The 25,638-nt window shown below is 38.4% G+C and overlaps 1 protein-coding gene across 2 annotated transcripts in view; it reads right to left on the bottom strand.

Moving 5' to 3' along the window:
* The window catches only part of GRIP1 (glutamate receptor interacting protein 1), a 308,983-nt gene that overhangs the window by 14,337 nt on the left and 269,008 nt on the right, over nucleotides 1-25,638 (bottom strand). The window contains exons 11-20 of one of the 2 annotated variants that reach the window (XM_053978037.1): nucleotides 21,703-21,889; nucleotides 20,209-20,354; nucleotides 19,114-19,194; nucleotides 11,604-11,673; nucleotides 11,191-11,336; nucleotides 6,390-6,534; nucleotides 5,246-5,385; nucleotides 4,890-5,078; nucleotides 2,089-2,242; nucleotides 126-326 (exon numbers count right to left, since the gene is read on the bottom strand). In XM_053978037.1, the coding sequence (XP_053834012.1) occupies nucleotides 126-326; nucleotides 2,089-2,242; nucleotides 4,890-5,078; nucleotides 5,246-5,385; nucleotides 6,390-6,534; nucleotides 11,191-11,336; nucleotides 11,604-11,673; nucleotides 19,114-19,194; nucleotides 20,209-20,354; nucleotides 21,703-21,889 (1,459 nt within the window). Of the gene's footprint in view, nucleotides 1-125; nucleotides 327-2,088; nucleotides 2,243-4,889; nucleotides 5,079-5,236; nucleotides 5,386-6,389; nucleotides 6,535-11,190; nucleotides 11,337-11,603; nucleotides 11,674-19,113; nucleotides 19,195-20,208; nucleotides 20,355-21,702; nucleotides 21,890-25,638 lie in introns of both variants that reach the window. The other variant, XM_053978036.1, reaches the window with a different exon arrangement.

Below are 25,638 nucleotides of genomic sequence, written 5' to 3'. Positions count from 1 at the left end.
CTTTTACCCTGTTTTTCTCATTTCAACTGTTTTTCCTTTCTTCCCTTGTCTTCTCACACCCCCTGCCCCTCACCTCTGCCTCAGCCCAGCTGGATCTCACTTTTGTGAACTTTTTGGTTTCCTACCTGGAAGTATTCCACTCTTCCAGCTGTCCCCCACCTTTCCTTTGCCCTCCAGAGGCACCTTTCCACATCTTTCCCTCTTTCTTGAGGCTCCTGATGCTCTCTCCACCTGATCTTTCTAGAGATGTTTGCTTTAAATGGTTTTCTTGATTCTCTCCCAATGTCTCAGTCTCCTTCTGTTGCCACATATTCTTGGAAGCTGTGCTACACAAAACAAAGGCAAGAAAAATTACTTTCTACAGCTAGAGAAGAAGAGAAGTTGTTTAGCTAGAACTACAAGAGAAGAGGTGCTTTTCTGAGGATTCCTGTAACAGGCTTGAAGAACAGACATAGCCTTCTCAAATCCTCCAGCACTAGGGATAGCAACACCATCAGATGTGGCACCATCCATTTTACAGATATAGCATTAAAGTAATCATTATTTTAATCTGTACTGTATCTCTCAGGTGTTAAGTCACATTGACAAGCAGAACAAGACTCTTTAACGTGTATACTTTCTGCTGGACAGTGCTTTAAAATGGTAATAGAACACATGCTTTTCATTTAGAAGATTCTTTATTTTACAATCCAGTTCCCTGATTCACTGCTCATCAACTTTTTCAGCCCATTACTTACATAGCTGCAAAACAGTAGGTGTTCTGGAATCCATGGCTGCATCTCATTTGAGAACAAAATATGGGCTGTAACTGTGGATAAAGACCCTATTAAACTAAAATACTAGGCTACCAAGAATGGGCAATATGAAGAAAATGATCTTATTTCCTTTATTAAACACCATCCACTACTAGCCTATGAAAACTGCCAGTGTGCTTCTGCAGTAGGGACCAAAGGAGCTGGACATGGACTGAGAATTCACACTTGCTCATATCTTAGCTGTCATCTTGCCAGGCTTGTCTCCAGACAAAATGCCACAAAGCCATGGGCTGTATCAGAGGGTTTGTCATTCGAATTCTGAAAGCAGCATCTAAACTTTGCCTTGATTTGTATTTCAAAGGTTACAGACTGGACCTCATGGATTGCCTTACCCAGTATGTTTATACAGGCACCAGGAAGGTTTTTTTTAACACTAAACTTGAATTTTTCACAAACTGAGATTTCAGGCTCACTGTGCTGGCACACCAAGAAAGTGTATTTCTCATGAAGGACATGCATGTCTGCAGGTCCTGAGGGTGGCTGCAAAGAGCACAGAAATCTCTTTTACTGTGATGCCTGTCTTGCCACGTCTGAGGGAGAACTGTTCATCGGCAGAAACTACCCAAGTCTCTGCAATGGATCCACTAACAAATCCAAAAGAAAAGAAACTTAGAATAGAAGATAGATTTTTAGGTCTTTCACTATGTCCAGGAATTGTGAAGTAATTTTTTTTTCCCTCAGGAAGTGCTTTTGTCTGCAAAGAAATTAACTGAAAATGAGATTTACTTCTCAGGAGAGGAGGAATAAATGCATGGCAAAATACCAATAGTTTGGACAAGACATTTGTACCTGGATCACTTTTTACTCCTACTGAATGTGAATGTCTCAAGCATTTATGGAAGAAGACTGTAATTTGTGCTTCTTGCCCAAACCAAAATGAATTTTCATAGAAGACAAAAGATTAACATACCAGTTGTCTTCAGCCACATTATCTCTAGGTTTATTTTTGTGGACTGAAAAACAGATCAGATTTTTTTCTGAAACTTGCCCAGGGAAATGCCCTAATTTTTTCATTTGTTTATTCCTAAGGGATAAATGCTGTGTTTTATAGGCAGAAGTAACTTGAAATAAATATATGTCTTGGTTTGGGCATCATAATCATCCATAAAGTTGTCCCAGTAAGTTTCATTAAATATACTGTGTATCATATTTAAAGGAAGAGCTGCTATAACTTCATTAGAAAAACATAATTTTGTTCAAGACAGCTAGTGTTCATTTTTGAGGCACTGCTGCAGCTGCAAACCAGAGAACAGAAACTTGTCTGGGAACTTACATGCTGGCTGCAGGTCGATCCCACTCGTCGTCACTCAGCCCTGGATCATGAAATGGGTGGTTCCGTGCTTTGCCTGGAGGGGACAAACTGCCCTGCTTGGGGCTCCTCCAGTCATAGGCATTGAAGTTGTATCCTGAAGCCTGATAGGTGTGTCCTAAAAAGATGAATTACTAATTTACAGCAATGCATATGCTGAAATGACAGGAAAGCACACCTCTAAAACTGGGTTGTCAAGAACTGTGGAATTTGTCATTGTTACCTAATTTTTTCCTGTAGCCGGATTATTTGACCTAGAATTATGTCTGGAATTAAGTATGTTGTAGAGTTTCTCTTGTGAAAGTCCACTGAAAGCAAAATCTTAAATATATCTAACACTGTTCTTGTACTGTTTAGTCCCAGCTGCTTCTATATTTAAGTTCTAGATACTGCCACAATTTATCAATTACCAATTTGACATCCTAGAGTGAACACAGTAAATAAATCACACATTATGGATGTGTTAAACATGGTCATATGCAACATGCCCAAAATTAAAGCTAAGTTATTAAGGAAAACTGCTTCAGATGTATTGAAAAAACTTTCCAAAGATGCAATAGAAATCCCATGAACTTGGCTTTTTCATGTGCCCTTTTCCTAGGGCTCTGAGAGCTCAGGAAAGGCCTGTCTCACAATGGGCACACATTCCCAAGACCAATGTACACCATCTCTATCACCCATTTCTAAGTGTCTCAATGCTGTGTAAGTGGCATCAGATGGCTTTTAGACCTGCAGAGTTTATATCTGTGTGTTTTTATCATATTAGCAAAGCAGGCATTACTTCATCAGTACTTCTTGTGGTACTGAAACCACATGTAATTTGAATTCCAAGTAGGAAGCAGTTTCCAAGTGATGTATCAAGAAGAACACACGGATCAATGTGTCACAAGCTGATGCTGATCTAGTAAGCAAAATCCATTATGGTAGAACTGATATATATAATATATACATATTTTACATATATATATATATGTGTGTGTGTGTGTGTGCAGGTATGTACATATATATATATATACACACACACCCCCACATATATATGTAATATACTGCACCTTGATATATTACTTTTTTAGCTCTATTGTTGGTGGTTTTTGATGTGCATATTGGGTTAGGAAGTGCCATTTTGTTGATGACTGTTACCACTGCTGCCACCCCTCTAAAGAGGGTAATTTGCTTCCATAAATCAGTTTAGACCTGTCTCCCTCAAATGCTGTGTACCTACAGAGCTGTGAGCATTTTCCAGCAAACTGGCAGATATTAACATAGCCCCAGATTCCAGGAAAGGTATTGGCTGGGAAATGTGACTACTGTGTGGTGAAGGCTCTGGGTTAGTAAAACAGACACATAAGACAAAGGTACAAAATGGGGTATTAATTCAAGGAGAGAAAAGACAGCTCACCAGCATTAAATTGGTAATTAATAGGATAAAGCATTATCTGGTGCTCCAGAAACATCCCCCAAACTCCTCAACTTGCTTAGTCTGTGCTTATTGCCAAGAAGGGTTTGGAGCAAAGCCAAACTCAGCTTGATGGGTCAAGACAGAATAAACTTTAATAGAAATGGGGGCCACCACGACACCAAGGGATAAAGGCACAAATCTGTTTGCACTCAGGCTGTTTAGCAGAGGTGCCATGTATCCAACCAAGTTTGGGCTGATTTCTTCAAGGGAGCTAAAAAAAAATCCGCCTTGAGATACTGGTTCAGCTTTGGCACAGAATCCAACTCATCAGGACTTTGGAAAGCATTCTGGGCCTCAATCCTTTCCACAGCTGAACAATTTGCTCCAAATACATTCAATTCATCCAGAAAATGAGAATTACCATTCCGGCACTTTTTCAGCAATACTTCTTCTTAGAACTTAAAAATATCAGAAGAAAATCTAATACAACTTATTTTGATAAACTGACCAACACAGTTAAGGAAAGGGGTCAAATTCATCCAAATTCCAACTCTAGCGAAAAAGTTATTTGAGGTAAGGATCTATCTGTCCAAATACCTGCCAGGTAATGGGAATACATGCTTCACTGTGGAAAGAAATATTTTTAAAAGAGTTAAATAAAACACTGAAGTTGGGTGTATGTTATTTTTCTTGTTACCTAGAATATTACAAGATGTAATATCCTGTACGATCCTTCACTGCCTAAATAAACATATGTTATAAGATGAAATTATTTGAAAATCCTATATAAAACAATAGTCAGAGAGAGGTGAAAAAATTATCATTATGGAAAATCATGTCTTTAAATGAAATGATTGTTTTTGACAGCTGAGAGTTAGGTGTTAGTACTGCAGGAATGCGAAAGAAGCAAAAGATTTACAAATCATAGGCAATGACTAATGTTGCCCTTGAGCAGTTTATAATAAATCTGTTGTCATTTAAAAATTAATGCATATGGGCATCAAACTCATGAACATCTCCAGAATGTTCTGTGCCTTGCATTGATCTTTATTTGAAGGATAAACTCATTTAGTTGTGGATGAGCTATGGACCAAACTATTCAGATGTCAGTAAAGCTAACAAAAGCCTGTTAATATATTGATAAATGCTTTGTAACACATCACTCCTCATGAAAGAATGAATCTGAGGCCAGCCAAGTGCAAGAAATCATGCTGCCTGCCGAGGTGTGTGGTCATAATGAGACAGCAGCACATTATAAAGTACAGGGTTAAAAAGTACAGATAGAAAGTTCTACTTAGGGCAACGGAAAGTCAACCATGAAGGCAATAATTCCTGCCTTAAATGTTGATTGTATTTTTGACAGTACCTTGATTTCCAAAGCTGGTATCAATACCGGAACCATCCCATGACTCTACTGCGCTGTCGACACTTGGGACAGTAGTGGAATAGATGTCCGAGAGCTTGCCAGATTTCTGTGCAGTAGAACTTTCATCTTCAGCATCGCTCAGCTCACTCACGTGACCCACAGGCACAGAAAATTTCTTGGGACTGGTAGCTGAATAGGATTATATAAAAAAAGCAGATGATCCTTGCTTTACTGCAGTTCTGAGAATCTGGTTTTTACTCCTGACACCAAGCTTTTCCATGGATGGGCTAAATGCTTGTTAATCTGCAGTAACACGTGCATTAAGGACCATGGACCGTACCCTTAGCCACACTCACCATCTGTTTGCTTCTTGATTTTTAAGGTGACAGTTTCTCCTGCCATCTGTAACAAATGAATGGCTTCACTCAGAGGTTTTCCTTTCAGACTGCTACTATTTATTGCTAGGATTCTGTCTCCTATGTGAATTGCCCCAGTCCTAAAATAAGAGAGAAGTAAAACATTGAGAAGAGAATGAAAAAGGCAAAAAAGGCAATTTCTTTGCATTTTGGAGCATTAAAGTCTCGTCTCCCTGTCTTTCTTTTATTTCGCTTTTATTGCCGTGTCACAGAGTAATTCTTTTGTAAGAAACACTTAAAGCAAGTCACCTTTGTTGTAGTGACAATAGCAGAGCTGAGGCATGATGTGGATTTCTGTGTTACTGTGACAGTTGAATTAATCACCTGTGGATGATATTCACTGCAGCCCACCTGCTCAAGAGCAATCTCAGACAGCTTGATAAGTTCTAAAATGAAGGACTCACAACATAAAAAAAAGCAGTGTAAGCAAGCAACCAGCTATTTCACAAACCTGGCCTTCAGGATGGGTCAATCAAGAAAAGAAAATAAATTATTTTTGTGCAAATGGTTCTGGCTGTGCACAGTATCATGTTTTGTGTGCTCTCTGAAACCACCACCAAAGGTGAAACCACCAATGACTCAGCCAATCTGAGAAGTAACAGATGACAAAAATCCTTGTAATTTCCATTATTTTCTATCACTTACCATGAGGAGCATTTCTGCTCCTCTGATAATGCTTCCTATGGTGTATGTAAGTGCACATACAGATGCAGTGGCAGAGAAGTGTATGATGAGTTCAGATAAACTTTACTTATTTACTTTCTTTACTTATTTGACTATACAATGCTATTGGTTTTAAAAGACTGCTGAAACGTTTCTGTGACTGAGCAGTTTGACTGATTAGGTTTTCCTTGGTGATCTATAATAAGGACCACAATCCTCTGCCTTTTATAGTATGTACATCCTGCTCATGCTCCTGGAGCTGGCAATGATCAAAAACAACAGCAAAAAGATTATGAACTCAGATTTGGAGAATTATAAAAAAATCAGTTGCTAACCCATGAAAATTAGGGTTTTTAGGTAAACAAAACTAATCTCTATCTTGACAGAGAGAACATTAAAAATAATTTTCTTTCCAACTTACCTTTCAGCTAATCCTCCTTTCGTAAGGCTGGAAATGATTATGGGATCAAAGGGCTCTTCAGTACCAGAGATTGTAATTCCAAGAGGCCCACCATAGCGCTTGAGCTCAACAGTATAAATAATTGCTCCAGAGCTCTCCTGTTCATCTGCAATAAATGCCAAGGGGATGCAATTGGTTTCTTACGAAAGAAGCAATGAAAAAAATAGCATATTCAGTCTAGTGACTGGTAATCAAACAACATTATCAAAGGATCACATTTCAGATACAATTCTTAATCATATTCTACCGGATTATTTTCTAAAAAAATTAATTACCTATTATGCAAAATTTTATTGCCAAAACCTGGACACAAGTTTGACAGAAAACTCCTCTCATTCTGTTAAGACTAAATTTTACTCTCTTTAAAATCTTAGATCTCCTTTCCTATTAAACTAAAACTTAAGGCTATTTTGTTACAGAATCACAGATTGATTGAAGTTGAAAAGGATCTCTGGATGCCACCTTGTCCAACCTCCTTGGACGAGCAAGGACAACTACAGCTGGTTTCCCAGGGTTGTGCCCAGCTGGCTCTTGAATATCTCCATGGGTAGAAACTCCACAACCTCTCTGTAGAACCTGTGCCAGCGTTTGGTCACTCTCAAAGTAGTGTTTGCTGACACTAACAGAACCTCATGTGTTTCAGTTTGTGTTCATTCCCTCAGGTCCTGACACTGGGCACCACTGAGGAGAGCCTGGCTCTGTCTGCTTTACACCCTAATAAGATTCCCCCTTTGAGCCTTCTCTTCTCCAGGCTGAATGGTCCTATCTCCCCCAGCCTTTTCTCAGAAGAGAGATGCTCTGGCCTCTTCATTACCTTTGTGACCCTTTGCTGGACCTCATCCACTGTATGTCCATGTCTGTCTTGTACTGGGGAGCCCATGGACTGGGCCCATGGAGCACTCCAGAAATCTTTCTCCAGTGCAGAGCAGGGGAGAAGGATTACCTCCTTTGACCTGCTGGGCAAGCTCTGCCTTTTGCAGACCAGGAGGCTGTTGTCCTTATTTGCCACAGTGTCACATTACTAGAGAAAAGGCAAGTTACTACTATGGTATAAATACTGATACTCATCTGTTTCTTGAACTGAATGGAAGATATTTAAAATTAAAGGTAATCCGAAAGTTCTGAACCCAAACGTTCTTAAAAGAATTCTGGGAAAAGTCAGAAGTCATTATAAGATGAGCAGCTGTATTCATAAAATAGTCCATGTTTTTGATGGACATGTTTTGAGCTTTTTGTAACAGAATCAAAAATGTCTTCTGTATACTGAATTATCAACTAAACTGAATAGTAAGTCCATTAGATATTATTACATTACGTAATTCGCATTATTTTGAAGTTTTATCTCACCAAACAACAATCAGAACTGTAAAAGAATCCATCACCTGAGTAAATTTAAATACAATGTATTTCCTTAAATAACACTCAATAGGTATTGTACCAACAAGAAATGTGCTTGTATTTATACAATGCTCTCTACATATTATTATAAATACCCCAACCGCAGCAAGAGAGCAATCAACTGCAGTATCTTTGAGTTGTAAAGTAATATTTTAAAATTTAAAATGCCAGAATTCTCCTCAAATCAAAATAAAAAATGCTTTATAGCTCATGTTCTGATATTGGAATTCAGCCAGGACGACTGGTCTGGTGGGCAAATTTTCTTAGATCTGTGGGTAATGACATTTTGAGCAGTTCAGTGAATGTGGAAAATGTAGTCTAGGATGCACATTCCATAAATGTTACTAAAACTAACCAAACCAACTTAGAAAATTCAAATGTTATAATTTCTGTTCCTGTAGATAGAAAACCTTAAAAAGGGAAAAAACCCCCAAACCTACACCACTAGTTGCCTCCTTCTAAGAGTTGCCTCCTTCTAATACTAAACATGGTACTTTAGGCAGAACTGGAGGAACACTGATATCTTTGAAGCTACTTTGTTTCTTCCCAATTTTCAGAAAATTTGCATCTTCAGCCCCTCACCTTCCCCTTCCACTCTCTTCTATTTCCTCCTTGCTATCCATGTACAGAAAATGCTACACACCGAGAATCAAAGGAGAGAAGAATTAGTGGTGTTCATTCAGCAAAGAATACAGGGGTTTTAGTGCCTACTTGGGGCATTGCCATCAGTGTTTTGGTACAGTTCACATCAACTGCACTTTATTTGACATGCTCTTTCCAGAAGCACCCAGCTCCCCAGACGCCACTGGAAGCCCCTGTCTGGCACACAGTGGGCTAGCATGCAAGCTGCCACTGCACAGCAGAACCCTGGCAGCTTTGCTTGCTTAAAGCATTTATGGAACAGCCACAAATCCCCTGGGATCTAATGCTGGTACTGTTCATGCAGCTGCGGCATGGCCATGGTACAAGACTTCAACTGAAAGGTGGAAAGTAATGCGCCAAGCTAACTGAAAATTAATAGCCAGCACTTGCTAAAGGGTGACACAACACTAACATTTCTCTGCTATAAACACAAAGTGAATAAAAAGTTACTAACAATCAGCAGCCCTTCCACATGAGAGCTGGAAGTCTATAGATCTCAGTGAATGACTGTAAAGAAGACTGGTCCATTATGTCTGTTTTCTGGTTAGCTGTAGGTCAGAAAACTATTGGCAGAATGTTATGCTGAGCAGAATGTTGGAGCTATTCAAGAAGAGGGCATACATGTGGCCTGAATTCACCAGGAAGGCCAGTTCTGCCATGTGAAAGCAAATAATGGTGATATTCAAGAAAGGGAGCTAGCCATTAGGGTAATCAGGATTTAAGATTGTCCTCAGTTTGGGAAGCTGGCAAGAAGAAAAGGAAAGAGAAAAATTGCTGGAAACATACCTCCATCTGGGTAGAAGACATAACTGAGGTTAGTACCTCATGGTTATGGGTCTCATGTTTTTGAGATTTTCCATCTTTCTTTTCTTGTGATGCAATTGTGGGTAATTCTTGGAAACCAGATTTAATGAAAGTAGATCCTCTGTGCTGCAGTGCCTCTGCTCTGCCCACTGGCCTCTTGCTCATCAAAATAACATCTGACCAATAAGTGACAAGGGCAAAGAGCAGCAGGATCTATATTGGGGAGCACCTGATATGCATCATCCTGCTGTGGCCTCAGCTGCACAGTGGCTCGGAGGAACACAGATCTGAGACCCCCACTCCCTGTCTCACCTTCCTCAAAAAAGCATGCAGTGAAAAATAAAAAGAAGTTTAAATCATAATCTTATTCTGTGTTTTACAAAACATTTTGGAGTGCTCCATGCCTACTTATCAATCAGCATCAGGCTTTTATTTTCTCAGGGAATTTATTATTTTCCTCTGTTGAGTTTGAGCAGCATGTTTTTCCTTTGTGAGAAAAAAAAAAAACTTCCATAAGTAAATTAATGGCAAATGCACAAAGAATTATTTTAACTGAGATATGCTTATAACACCTTTGCTACTGTTATGCCACTAAATATTTTTTCTTTAACACTTGAGGAGACACGCATTTTAAATTTCAAAGTACCTGAAATCTGCTATAAATACTTTCATTTACGCTTTGACACTTAGTCAGCTCTTACAAGAACAAGTTGAACAAAGAATTTTTTTTTCAGTAGCTTTCTGAGTAGCTGTCCAGTTACATTTGAATCTGTTCAGTTACACCAATAATGTCTGGAAAAAACATGGTAGTTGTGCGAGAATCTTGATATAGATATATATCAAGCAATGTGAGTGTGTAAAAGAAAACTGTGGTATAAGAATCCCACTGAGACTAAAATCTGTACCAGATATCATGGTGTGCAATACCTAAGAGAGCAAAGATCTTATTTTCCATGAGTGGAGACTGAAATCTCCATTTCAGTTACAACAACAATTTGCACAAGGTACTAAATGCAGCTGCCTTTGCTTTGTACGATAATACTGAGAAGATATTTTGCTTTCAAAATCGATTAGGAGGGGGAAAGAAAAAGGAAAAGAGTCTTCTAGTGCAATTCTAAACACCACTTCAACAGCTGCACTTAATTTCAAATAATCAAGTGTGGCAGCTTGTGCCTTTTTGCTGTGAGATTGTAAAGAGCTGAAGAGAAGTGAATCTCCAATTTGTGCTTTTGTGTAACACTGTAATATAAACACCAGTAGTAATAGTAGTTATAACTGTCTTACTTCCTTTGCACTGCAATGCATAACAACCCACCTGTTGTCTCTAGGTAGAAATTCTGTTGTCTCTAGGTAGAATCCACAGCGGGGAAAACACAAGACTATTAATAGGTGTAGGTGTAGAAAATTATGGCAGGTCCATTATTCCACTGGGCTGATCAGACATAGTTCCTCCATCAGATATCCAGCACAGTACTACTCACCTTTGAGCATGTGTACAGTTGTACCAAAGTCAAATTTTTAAGTTTATGGACAAAGCACACATTACACCACTTTGCTGGAGAATTGAAGCCTAGGGATTCATGTTTTACTAACCATGATTCCAATTTTAAAAGCAGAGAAAATTCCAATACTCTGGTAAGAAACAGATCAATTTTATATGGCTGCACCTGAGGGCCAACTGTCTTTTCAGTGGACTGAAGACCTAATTTTGCAGTGCAGCTCCTGGAAGCAACATAGGCAGTGAAAAAATTCAACACTTTATATACCATTAAAATTCTTTTTAGGTGGCATTTTCTGATTATCATTAGCATAAACCAGACATGTTCAGAAAAAACATTTCACTAAAATTTAAAAGACATCCCCTATGCTCTAGAAATCCTGAAAATACACACGAATCTGCAATAGTCATTGCTAATACCGGAATTATCTTCGTCTTTGCGGATCTTTAACTTTACAAGGTCCTCACAGTGCTGAAGGATCTGGACAGCATCTTCCATTGAGCAGTTGTCAAGTCGAATATTATCTATTGCCAGCAACTTATCACCCAGTTCGAGTGTCCCAGTTCTGCAAACAAGCAAACAAGCTTACATGAAACTCAAGTAACATTAAAAGAAAGGTATCTCGAAAGGTCTAAACATTATTATAGAAACAAGATAGATTTTTAGGACAATTATTTCTTAATATGCCTTCTATTTTCTAACTTTTCACAAAAGTTTTTAATAAAAAAAAAAAGCGCACAGTCTCTTCACAGTCTCTTACAAGCTCTCTGTTTAACTTGAATTTGGCTGGCTACACATAAACAGATTTTTATTGGGAGCTCTAATGTCTTACCTGTGAGCAACACTTCCTTTCTTGATATCAGAAATAACCAGAGGGTCCCCTGGTTTTCTACTTGATGGAGCTGTAATAAAGAATATATACAGACATTTGGTTTTGTTTCTAGATATGCAGATGGACTAATTTTGACCATAAACCAAAACTTCATACACATTCTTTACTTGCATTATATTCCTCTCCTACCCCTAAATTATCTGAACTTCAGGTAAAAACAAACACCAGCAGCATATTGGCAAGACTGAATACTCCTCAAACAGTAGAAAATTTCAGAATTGCAGCGACTGGTACAAGTGAACTTAGCCTGATATGTCTCAGTTCTGGTTTAGACCAGGACTGAGCCATGTGAAGACAGACATCACAGTACAGCTCCAGTGATCTGTCATAAAATTCTGTGGAGCTGCAACACATAAGGAAGACTTTCTATCATTACAATCTTTCAATGCAACTACTAATGATGATTTTTGCCAGAATAAATCCTGTAATACTGTATCCCTGACCAACAGAGCTGCTCTGAAAAAATACCTAGAGTGGGCTGGTCCACATTCTTTTCATCCACTTCTGTCCCATATAGTGCTTAAGGCAGAGAGGCATCCTGGGGGAGAAGGAGGAATCCACTTCCCGATAAAGGAGATGCTGTGGACAGTGGCCACACACCCCACTGGGCTGATACACTATTATCATGTTTGCACAGGTGTAGCTTACATCACACTGATGTTTGCTTCACTGTAACTCACTGCTTCCTCTGAAGCAACCTGGGCCTCTTTCAATGAGTAACCCTGCCCTTCTGTACTGCTGCTGGACCTTAAGAATTGTGGACTTTTCCCAACTTTGTACTGGGGATACCTACTAGAAGCCCTGCAATTCCAGTCAGTTTAGTAAAACTCCCACCACTCCTCTCCTTGCACACTTAATCTCTTTTTGGAAGAATCTGACATTAATGGTCAATTTTTCTATCTGTCCATCATGGTTAAAAATATGCTCTGCTCTTCAACACCAGGCATTGCAATTCTTTACCAACTTCTGCAAAAGTATTTGACAAGTTTCCCTTAGCCAGGAAATTTGCTCTGCAATTTTACTTGACCTTTAGTTGGCTAGGAAGCAGTTAAATACACCAGAGGAAGACAACAGTGATCACTATCTACTTCCAGATGACTGTTTCTTGAAGTGGCTTCACTGAATGCATTACTTTGGAGGGTTCATCCATTTGCTGACAGAAGACTGCACTGAAGATCTGATATGGCAAGCAGTTAGAATTTGAGGGTGATGAAGACACATTGTTAGACACCTGTGTGGCACATGCTGTCTACCTTTGGGAAGAATATCACCTACAGCTGCTCTGATGTGAACACAGACAGACTTTTGGGACTGTTGACAAGGAGTATGCTGATAATAAAAGATTGCCATGTGGTATAATGCTCTCAGCTCTCCTGAAAGCACTACTTAGTTTTACACATTTAGTGCTCTTCAACAGCCCCATACCATTCCTGCTCTGTGAACTGAGCCCTCTGCATTCTTTCACAGAAGGTACGTTTCCATCAGGCTCCCGTACCTGAACTGACAATCACCCAAAAAGCTGCCCATATTGGAGGATCACCTACAAAATCCTGATGTCAGTTACTTTAGCAGCTCATGAATCTTCTCTTTGATGCAAAATGACAGATCGTCACCTACAGCAACCACATGGTAAATTAGTAATGACATTCCCAACACAATATGCTAACAGGTCTTGTTAACCTTAGCTGCCCTGGCTGAGACAGCCTTTGAATGTCCAAAGGAACTGTTCAGAACTGCTAAACAGCCATATTTCAAATGCAGTGTGAAAGTCCAGAAGACAGACATACAAGGACTTTGAAGAATTTTTAGAAATTTGTCTAAACCAGCATGCTTTCAGGAAATGATTATGTTGCAATTTAGAGAATAGTAATTAACTTTTTGCAGGATATGTAATTTTCATAGCTTGTTTCTCACTTTTATGTCATGGGTCAAATATATTACAATTCCATAATGTACTTGAATCCTTTGGATTTGTTTTACCAATTAGTATCTTGTTAAAATTTTAGAGTATCACTTCAGTGATTTTTTTAATTCTATGTTTTTATTCTCTGGGTTACCTTACTCTGAGGTTATATGCTACCCACTGCAGGCTAGGATTTGAGTCTTGAAATACTTTTTATGAAAGTCTTACAAAATTACCTGAACTTAAGAAAACAGTCCATTATTGTTGTAAAAAGAAGAGAGGAGCAACCAAAATGAGGGAAAGAGCACAGCTCAAAGAGCAGAGCCACAAAGTACATGTGGATGCAAAGATTATGATGCTGCACACAGTTATCACTGTTTCAAACTGAGGAGGTGTGAACCAGCAGTATTTTAAGAGTTCTCCTGGGCTATTACTTGGTCTGCAGAATGAAAGCCTTTTTGTAGGCACCAAACACAGCTCTGTGTGAAATGAATCCCCCCACAATGAAAAGCAGATACACCACACTTTTTTGTTATTGTTCAATGCTCATGGCGTATTTCCTACAAATTATTCGTGTTGCAGAGATAAAATCATTAATTTCCTCCCGAACCTTTGTACCATTTTGTACCAATCTTACCATAGGCTAAGATTGCCTCCCAAGCACTGGTGAACAGATGCTGTCTCCAGCAAGAAGACTGAGGTCTATTACTCTGATTTTACAGATAAGTAAAGGAAATATAGGAAAATTTTGGTCAATGCATGACAATTTTCAGTGAGCAATTTGAGATATCCATGTCGTTACATCTCACAATAGTTTGTAGAATGTAACAGCTTCTATGTCTGAAATATAACTACTGGCATTTTCAGCAACAGCTGCAGATGAGTAGCATTTCCGTGAGTGCAACCCCATGATCTCAATATTTCTGCATAAAACCAAGCAGCCACCTGTGGAAAATCTCCACCCCAACTCCCAGAATGACATGTCTCAGCACAAGTATTTTGCAGAGAAAAGAAAAACCACCCTAATTTCTTCAGGGTAGCATTAAACCAGCTTGACCATGAGACTGCCGCCTTTGTCTTTCTGCAATCCTCCATCTCATTCATTATGCAGCCTCCATCCCCTTTTTTTACACACCGTTTCATCTCTCCCCAGAGAGCAGAGAAACCAGAGATCCAGAGGGAAAGCAGTATTTGACCAGTTAATATATCCACATCAAGCAATGCAAGCTTGAAGTGACACTGTACAGCTTCCAGTCTCCAGAATTATTTCTGGTTTTAAGAGGCCGTTAAAAATGAAATGAGTGTCTACCACTCACCCATCTCCAGCCTTCTTGTTCAAGTCCCAGCTGCTCCTAATCCTGATCACAGCTCAGTCTCTCCCCTCATTTGCTGCCTCTCTGTTACAGCTTTACACTTGTTTCCTCTCCTTGTCCAGTGAAGATCTCATCTTTTCTCCTCCCTGTTCCAGCTGTTAGTCTACCTAATGTTCAGCTTTTGTAGAGACCTTAGAGTCTGTATGAATAGCTACAAGTGGACTGAAGAGTGCATAAATTTGTACAGGTACTAAATTTAGTGTTGCAGCTAAACGTCTCCTCTTAAGCAAGTTGTTGCTTGTCTCTCTTTAAATTAATCTTTGATCCTGGGTCTCCATCTCTGGTCTCTATTCTACTACACTTACCCAGTTACTTGAAAGTAAGTTCAATGAAGTGTTGTCAGTTGTGTGTATCAGCTGTTCCATTACGTTTTAAAAAACCCTCAAACAATGCTCCTTTCTTATTTCACTGCTAACTCAAGCAAACCGCCCCCCCGCCAAGTGACTTCAACAGATTTTGGGGCGGACATCTCACTCACCACCCAGACAAAACTCACTACTTTCAGCCTGGCTTCAAACTTTGGAGTTTGATCAAGCTCTGAACAAACTGAACAAAGAAAGGAAAATGCTCATGTGGAAAAATACTTTTTATACAAAGTCAGTCCATTTATCCACAATGCTGGTTTTACAGCTACTAGACATTTTTAAGAATAGCATGATTAATAAATAGATGAAGGAGGTTTTTAAAACTGCACTGATGCAGCTCTTTTGTTCCTTAAGTATTGGTTCCTGTAGAGCAGCTGAGAAATCTGTTGATATTTTTCTGTCTTGAAAAGAACTGTAATGTTTCAAAATTAAGTAGAGCTTGCCAGGTGAAATACCAAAATATACAGAAGCATGCTTTAGAAAATAAATTCTCATAGTCAATGTATCTATAGGTATTTACAAAGCTTGTTTCTGATGAAATACAAAAACAATAAAGCAGACTACAGTATAGTTGCTAGTCAAAGTGACTCAGAGAAACTGATGATAGTTTGGGTGAGATTCTGATATTCTTACCAGTTTTACAGATTCTTATTCCTTGAGTAATCCCATTAGCTTCGGAGAGATTATTTATGAAGCAAGGTGCTGCAGTTCATTACCAATAAGGATATCAGAATCTTACATAAGACAAAAAAAAAGAAAAGGAAAGGAAAAGAAAGCTGTTAACTACAATTACCAGAATCCACTAGTAAGTCATTTTACTGGACATCATTCAATGTTCTTGACAAAAAAAAATAATTAGTCTATGATAAAGTAGCCAGTTGCCTCAAAACCTTTAAAAAGAACATCTGTATTCATTACACAGTTTAAAGTCAATGTCAATGTCAAATAAATTGAAAAAGCTTTGAGTACTACTAGCACTACTTGTAAATGTTCCTTCTTCTAGGGAATGATTCTGTCATAAAAGCATAATCACATGCATAGGAACACTCCTGTGTTTTATTTGGATTATATAATTTTAAGAACTGAGACCTTCTATTTGCTCTCATCAGGTAACTGGGTATGAAACTAGTGATATGTGAAGCATTAAATATATAGTCACGTGTAGTTCCAAAATATGAGAATATGAAATAAGGTCTTTATCGAATGTCATTGGTAATGTCTGTCATTGGTAAAATTAGACAGATATTGCAGAGGTAAGGGAGAAATGACAGGACTGCAGTGTGTGTATGAAGGCAACAATGGGCAAGACCACGATACTGGGAGATAACTGACACGAACTATCCAAAACTCAGAGCCCTGGATTAACATTAACAATGATGCTCATGAAACTAACTTTCTTCTGTCCTGCTTTTAAGGGGTTTTGTTACCTAAAGGGATTTTTAATGTTTTCTGTTATTTTTCTCTTGCATTAATAAATCTGAAACTAAGGAAAGTCTCTTCTCCTATTACAAGTCTTGTTTTTCAAAGACCATGAATTAGCTTAATTGTCTTTAGTGTTGTGTGTCACCTCAGACATACCTTCAATAAAGCACTTGGTTGTAACTCCATGCAAGCACTCTTGGTGTTCATTACCATGGAAAACAATTCCAAGAAAGAGAAAAAAATTCCTCTTCTATGATCTCTGACTCCTAACAACTGACCTAGAAGAGCTCTTGGACTTAAAAATAGACAAATGATTACAACCAGCCCAAAGTGAAGTTGTACTTCCCGTCTGACAACAAATGTCTGTCTTGTCTGTCAGATTAGGTAATTTCCTGACTTTCTCATACAAATCCCAAACTAAATGGGGGGATATGGAAAGCAAGAAAGGTGTTTCTCTGTAATGTTTTAATAGCACTTTCTCATTTATCATTAACTCCACTAACTTAAGAACGAAGAGGATGAAAGAGGTCTCTAGCACTTTTAAGAGATCAAGCCCACAAATGAATGAATCTGATTACTTCCATCCCCCCTGCTTAAGACATACCAACTCTGCCAAGTTTCCCTTAGTATTTGTTTCTTAAAAGAAATCATATAGCTTTCTGAAAATAACACTAATAAATGGCATGCTAATGTGCTAAAGTGTCCTGACAGAAATTTGACAAAATGAATACAAAATGCTTATATTCTTCAAATCATACTGCCTTATCTAGCAGGTAATTAGGTAAAACAGAGCACAACACTGAAAAGCAAGCGTGACATGCAGCAATTCAAGACTTCTACCAGTTATTAATATAAACCCTTTAAAACCATGTAAATAATTTATCCTAGAAAAATTTTATATGAATTAAATACTATTAATGAGATAACTATATATAAGAGATTATTTAAATTCAATATTAAAGATAATGCAGTATATTCACAAGAGCAGAGCTAAGACTAATCACATGTTACTCTAATTATATATAGCACTAATTTTATAAAGCACTAATTTTTGGAATTAAATTCCAGATCAGTAAGGCATGCAAAGTTTGGAAGAGGAGTGCTAAAAACTAAATTCCAAGAACATTAGCTTTCCATTAAAAGTTTATTCCTACAGACAAAAAAAAAGTAGATGTCTACATTCCAGAAAACAAAACAAATAAAATTACTAGGAAGATCATATTTTTTCAATAACCTTACAAACCTTTATCAATCTTATGAAAAACATTTAAATAGAACAGCTTTCGCTCCAGGTTTTCTCATTTCTCAATATTTTCATTTGCACAGATACATGTAGACCTATGATTTTGCTTCAAATACCACATCACATCTTACAGAGTCTAACAGTTACTCACTGAAGTGTGCAACACAAGCAAACAGGCCTGCAGTGTCTCCCATTTGCTCCTCAGATGTAATCCTTAGCACTGAGATCCCCGCTGTATGTTTTATTAACCAGATTCTACTGTGCTGGTAAAAGCTTCGAGAATACAAGGCAAAGCACAATCTTCCCCCAAGACACATGAAAAACTCCAAAGGAAGACTAATAGCCTAAGAAAGGCCACAGCCATAAAAGAATGTTAATTCTGATGACACCAGATTCTGCAGTGTCAAGCCCATTAACTTTGATATGGATTGTTTTTCCTTCCATCAAGAGCTGAATTCAGTATGCCGGAGTTTACCTGGTCAAAATCCAGTTCTAACACATTGTTTTACTGTCTCCTCACAAAGTAAGTATAGGAACACTTTTAATTTCAAACCACAGCAACAAATACTTTTTGAGCAACAGACTGATGCAGGCTCTTGTGGCCTTCTTCACCAATCTCCACAATCCCCAGTGAAAGGGGATTTCGCTGCGACCCACACATTCAGGACTGCCCAAAAGTTCTAGAGACTGAGGATGTACCTGGGTTCTGAAGCAGAAAATAACCCTATGTATGTGGATCCTCATGTCTGTGAGACCCTTCAGTGGGGTTCTGTCCAGAAGCCTGTGAGGGACCATGACAGACTTTGCTATAAACTTCACAGCTATGAAAATACTTTTGCATGGACCTAATTCTGCTGATTTATTTATTTTTTTTTAATAAATAACTTTATAAGAGTTAAATATGTACTCTGTATGAAGGAGTAAGTCAAACATTAGATTTGGCAAAATTCTGGCTTTGTTAACTACTTGAAGGGGAGTATAAATATATTACAGAACAGTATTTCAAAAGAGAAAAAGCAGTTAAAGAAGGTAGAAAAAGGAAAAATAAGTTTATACCAAAAGAAATGTTAGTCTGTAGCTACAAGATCTACTATCTGCAGATTATTCCATACACATGGTCTGAAAAATAAGCCCTTGCACTTACAACTTATGGTGATGCCAAGTTCCACATTATGCTTCTTTGGTAGTTTCACATGAAATGTTCCACTGCTTGGTATAACTGATTCTATAAAAAAATATTTAAAATGTTAGATAATTTATAAGGCACAGCAATTCCATGAGCATGGAACTATACATGTAAGTTGATGAAAGCACATCATAGTCACAAGGCAGGGATGAAACATGGGTGCTAAAATGAAGGAGGTATGATTTATAACTCTACTGGTAATTTCACGGTAACTCAATTTTTTTTAAGGTTTAACTGAATTTGTAGAGATTGCATGGGCCAGCAGCCAGCTGAGACTGCAGGTTTTTAGCTCATATGCAAATTCTGTGAGCACACGGGAAAATTTTACTGCTGGCAGACAGCTTTTAATTAAAAGCACAGGAGATTGAGTTGTAAGGATTTCTGACCTTTGTTGCTGCAGGACTAACACTTATTTTTAACTGTCCACTAAGGTAACTGCCATGAGTTTAACATCTAGTGGGAAGAAAATGAATCCAGTGGTGCACACACATAATGTGTACTTGATATACACAGTTTGTGATTTCATGGGTATATTCTATATGCTTAAACACATTACAGAATAAAGGAATGCCATTAGTAATACTCACCAGAAAAATTAACAATGATTCTTCTCGCCTTTACTAATTAATTTTCTATTATTTTATTTAGAGATACTGTAAGTGAAATACCTCAAGAGTTTTTTTGTTTATCCACCCTTTTTAATACTTTTCTGTCTTGTGAAACATTTCATTATTTGGCCTGCAGAGGATTTGTCTCTGTTTAGCAGAACATTTTTATCTCAGGCCAGAAAAACCTCTGGAAGTAATTCAGAGGAGAGACAGTTACCAGATCTTACTACAGGACATGTAATTTCTATGTGCTTTCAGAAGTAGACTGCAGGGTTGTGTGACATGAGAAAGCTGTACAAGAAACCACGTTTCAAATAAGTCACTTGAAAACTGAATGGTGTAGATGTGAGAAGAAAACCTCTATCTCAGATGCCTAACACTTACAATGTACTTGGGATTTATTCCTTCATTTTTCTTGCAAGACAGAATAACAGGACATTCATACCTGCAACATCAAATTCTATTTCCAAAGTGACCTTGTTGGTGATAGAGGAATCTCTGAGCAGTTGATTGGCCTCATCAAACGTGCTGTCTTCTGTTGGGATACCATTTATTGACACTATTCTGTCTCCTATTTGCAGCACCCCACACCTTGGTACAAAACGATACAAAACAATCATCAGATGTGCATGTTACCAGAACCAGCAGTATTATAGAATCACAGAATCATTTAGGTTGGGAAAATGCTTTAAGATCACTGAGTCCTACCATTAACCCAGCACTGACAAATCCACCCTTTCCATGTGGAATTGCCATATTTACATGTCTTTTAAATACCACTAGGAATTGAGTCTGAACTACTTCCCTGGGCAGTCTGGTCCAGTCCTTGACAACCTTTTTCACTGAAGAAATGTTTCCTAATATTCAATCTAAACCTCCCCTGGCACAACTTGAGGCCATTTCCTCTTGTCCTGTTGCGTGTTATCTGAGAGAAAAGACCAATCCCCACCTGGCTACATCCTGTTTTCAGATAGTTGTGCGGAGCTATAAGGTTCCCCTCGAGCTTTCTTTTCTCCAGATTAAACACGCCCAGCTCCCTCAGCTGCTTCTTGTTAAGAGTTGTTCTACTTCACCAGCTCCATTGCCTTTCTCTGGACACACTCCAGCAACTCAATGTCTTTCATATAAAGAGGGGCCCAGAACTGAACACAGCACTTGAGGTGTGGCCTTACCAGTGCCAAGTACAGGGAATTGATCACTGCCCTGGTCTGGCTGGCTATGCAGTTTCTGATATAACCCACCTGATCAAACACCTTCAACCAGACCTTGAAGGATAATTATGGCATAGCAGCTCAACAAGCTACCTAGGCACAGAAGCTGCTGCCCCTTTGCACCACTACACTATCTGGCACTCCCAGTATGGGTTGTGCCCTCTAAGTGCTGGGACCCAGGAAGAGGGGTCTTCATGCTTCTACCCCACCCACGGACATCATCTGTGCCTCTGACCCTGGGCTGCAGGTGAAATGGCATCTGGTGCTTGTCTGTGCAGCTGCTATCATTCTCATGACATGATTAAATACATATATAAGTGGGAAAATGTAATTGAAATAATTAGTAAGTCAAAATTCTGGTACTCCCTAAAATTTGATTCTGTACCAAAACTGAACAGAGCTGGATATAGCTTTCCCCCTGGCACATTCAATTATCACTATTTTGACTTCACTGATTTTTCTGATTGCTTTGTTTTGTTTTGTTTTGCATGAATATAGCTTCCAGTCTCCTTCTGGAGGACTCTGTATGGTCAGAACACTGGTGCTTGTCATTCTTTTATAGCTGATCAAGTGCATGAAACACCATTGTCAGAACAGAAAGTGTATTTCTTGCCCCAGTCCTTTGAGCAAAGCCCTGCAATTTGTCACAAACTGAAAGAAAGCAACAAGCCCGAAGTACCCGAGGAACGCTCACCAAATGTATTTAGCAGTTGATTAAAGAGCCTCACCTTTCCGCCGGACTGTCAGCCTCAATATAGGAAATGAGAGGTGGAGAGGACAAGGTCTCAGTAGCGAACACGCTACCCTGGAGCTGTATCCCAAACCCCACTATGGGGTCAGCTGTCAGCACTACTTCTGTGGTTTCTGTGTGGACGACCTGCCCAGCCAAACCAACAGTGCTAGAGGCTAAAGACACTATAAAACAGAGCAGACCAGGAGGAAAGACATTCATATACAGCAGAAGTTCCATTGCTTTTTGAGAAAATTGATCTTTACAATAAATCTAGTCAATGAAACGTCTCTTTAAAAGTCAATTTAGGCTAAAGTTTATAAATTACGTATAAACAGTTCTGGCATATAAGATAATAGAAAACAACTGGTTGTATGCTGGAATGCAAAAAGATAGTTCTTGTTCTGAGTAAAATAAGTGTGTTTGATAGCCCCACTCCAAAAATCTCAGGACATCCTTGAATTCTGTTTGCATTAGGTTGGAGACATGGATAAGCACAACTTTTAATAGGAACTAAGGCAATTGGAGGCATAAGCCCAGCTGTTATTCAGGCAGATTCCTCTTTTGAACATCTCACAGCAATTCATTGTTGTTAGCAACAAAGCACATGGATCAGGCTTGCTTGCAAGAAGTAAGGATGCCTTCTTCTTACATGTTTACTGTAAGAAAACTTACATGTTTACTGTAAGTCAGCAATTTGTCAGGCTAACTGGGTAATGTGAGGAAGTTGAACAAACCACTCTGTTTTGGCAACCAGTATATCTCAAGGGATTGTGAGAAAAAAAATTTCTGTGGGGTCTCTCAAAGCCACTGGGAGACCCTTCTAGGAGAAACTCAGGCAGCTACTTCAGTTCCCCTGCTTTATTCACACTTTTTCTGAAAGGCTGCAGTACAGAACAAATCAAGACAAAAACAACACTGGTATTCAATACAATTACCTGTGAAAGGAGAGGACTGCACCTTTGCCTCCCTGATCTCTGTCTAAACATCTATTGTATTATGGTTTGACTTCCCCCAGCGACAAATTTTGCCTTTCATTATGTCATACACAGAAAGCTGGAGTTTTTCAATTCCTGTTCAGTAATAATAATCCCTTCAATGACAAGGATTTGGAATGGTTTTGTGTTATAAATCTATGTCATTACCTCTTCACCTCTAATTTCCTTCAAAACCCTTTTCTGACTGCAGCAGCTGCTAAGAATTAGGTAAAATTTCACTGTTTATTTGAGGGATAGTTTACCTGTGCTTTTTATTTTTTTCTCTTAGATGTGGGAAAAAATTTTGACATTATAGATAATATTAGCACAACTGTAAAAAGATGTCAGAGGCTATATAAGTATTTTCCCACACTATGGGGCTACAAGCATTAGACTTGCTCTATATCAGTTAGTATAAATCTGATTGATGTGGCACAATTGGCAATGACAGTTCTTTGCAAAATTTTCACTTCCCAAAAACCTCACAAGTTTGTTTTCTCCCAGCAAAGCTCCTTCCCACTCTAAAACTGTCTCTTCCAAATAACTGTGAATTTTTCCTCATATCTTAAGTTTTCTTTCTAAGAATTGTGCATTATTTCAGATATTCAATAGCTTCCTTCTTACTGTTTCTTTTATCTGCACTCAATAAGATATGCTTATACACAAATGCAAATACTAAAAATCTGTTCTTAGAAACTTCCATCAGCTTTAGCATTTGCTGCATGTGAGAAATAGGTTTCTCCAGCCCTCATTGCTTCAAAGGCTAAAATATAATGAAAACAAATAAATTAATATAATACCTAAGACACCTTCCAGAAACATCTTAATTTAGGGCATCCAATCTCAGGAAAGTTCAATTTTCCCTTTCTTAAATGCCATATAACAACTACTTGTTAACTTCATCTCTATTTCTCATCACTTATATCTCTATTCCCTCCATGCAGCAGGTATCTAGTTGACTCTGTAACCTTCTTACTCTTTTTATAATTTCCTACCAGGAAATATAAATATCTCATAAAATTTATTTCAACTTTCAGGACAGTAAAAGTTTTAATTCACATTGGGAAATAAAGTCACTGGCTGTGGGATTTAAAACTCACTCTGATAAACATTTTGATGATGTCGACGCTTAAGTATGACAATTAGGAACTCCTTTCACTCCGAAAGAAAAGGAAAGAGAAACAGGAACAAAAAAGACCTTCAGAGATGAAAATTATCCTTTCCTAATCATGTAATAATAGCTATCTCCTAAGACTCTGTAAAATGTCACAGGTACCTAAATCCATGACTTAGAGCAGGTTGAGGTTTGTAATTCAACAGTAACTGTAGCAAGAAACACTGACATTTTTTGGCTCCTTGAGGAATTAGAATTTTTACAGGCCAGGAAGCAGCGCTGTTGATTTAAAAAGGGGACATGGATGTGTTTGTAGTTCCAGTGAACACTGGTTGCTATTGCTAGGGGTACATTCCAGCATAGTTGTAGAGTTCTCGTCTAACTCTTAGCAACATTCCTGGGGGCTGGTTTGCTATATGCTCTGCAGTTATGTAAATAATGATTGTGAATTTGAAGATTATGTACTTGGAACTTTTATGCCTGCAGTTATACAAGAAGCAGAACAAGATGTGCTTCAAGGTACATCTGTGGATTATTATGCCTCGAGTCTCCCACTCTGACCCACAAGAAATTGAAAAATATTTGCAATTCCTCCTGATAGCTGTTGAGAAAAGAGCACCCATGCATGTTTAAAACCTTCTCCAATTTCTACCAGATATGCAACCCTAGTAATATAAATTGGTATAAATGATGTCTTGTTTACAACAACTAATAGGGACCTATTACAAAAAACTTCAGGATTTAAACTTAAACAAAATAATAATCTAAGTGTTTCCACAATGAATCCCACACCTTAAACAGTTAAACAAACAAACAAAAGCAGAGGAAGAACAAAACCTGAAAACAAGTGGCATAAAAAAAGCTTGAGGCAGCAGGGCATGCCCTCAATTTTTACAGCCACATATTTAGAAAGATCTGCATAACTAATGCAATGATTGTTAAATCATGACCATAAAAGTCTTGTAACCCCTTGTACCATCACACTTCATCTTCATGAATTATGCCATGATCACATTATGTTGTGCAAGTATTCTTAAATAACTGGCAATGTAAACTTTCTAGCAACCTACATATTTTTATTCCCAAGTAACATTCTAAAAGATTTATTAAAATTTACCTTAATAAAATTCTCAAATGATCCAATTGGATTAAAGAAAAAAAAATCCTACTAAAATGGAGAGTGTGCTACTCCTTTCCATGAAAAGCACAGCAGTCAATCTACCTGGTTCTCATGAGTCTCCCACAAAGGGAGAGGTGTCCCAAGTCTTGTTGATGGATAGTGGAAAGGTACAGGACTGGACATTCTCTATCCTGGTCCATTGTAGGACATTCAGAGCAGTGTGGGTCTCTTAAGTTGGCTGTTACTGCTGTCACAAGTATGGCTATAATTCTACTAACAGAGTAAGGAACTCTGCATGGGCTGATAAGCAAACTCACAAAGAGAGCAAACAAGTCTGGCTGGCCAGCCAATTCCTCTGAAGCCAGTTCCAGTTCAGGGTTGTTGATGTAGTCACAGGTTGTAATGAGGCAGTGACTACTCAGTGATGGGGCCAGTTTCACATATTTTGTAATGCTCTGTATCAAGACCTCACAATGCGAATGGGTAATAAACTACTGCACAATGAAGCCTCGTCCTAACTTCTTCAATATAGAGATTTGTTTACTCATAGCAGCTTGTCATCCCCAGGGCCTTCTGACTTTAAAAATCTTTTAGGTGGGCTGCAGTACTTATCTGACTGTTCCACTTAAATGCCACATCACTGGCCTTGTTTTGAGTCTTTGCAAGACACCACAGACAGGGCTTCCTTGAAGGAAAAATATCTGAAAAATTTAATGAAGTTAC

This window comes from Vidua macroura, chromosome 5 (genome assembly GCF_024509145.1).
Source record: "Vidua macroura isolate BioBank_ID:100142 chromosome 5, ASM2450914v1, whole genome shotgun sequence".
Classification (NCBI taxonomy): Eukaryota; Metazoa; Chordata; class Aves; order Passeriformes; family Viduidae; genus Vidua; species Vidua macroura.
The sequence above is the reverse complement of the archived record's forward strand: the minus strand, read 5'-3'. Positions and strand labels throughout refer to the sequence as shown.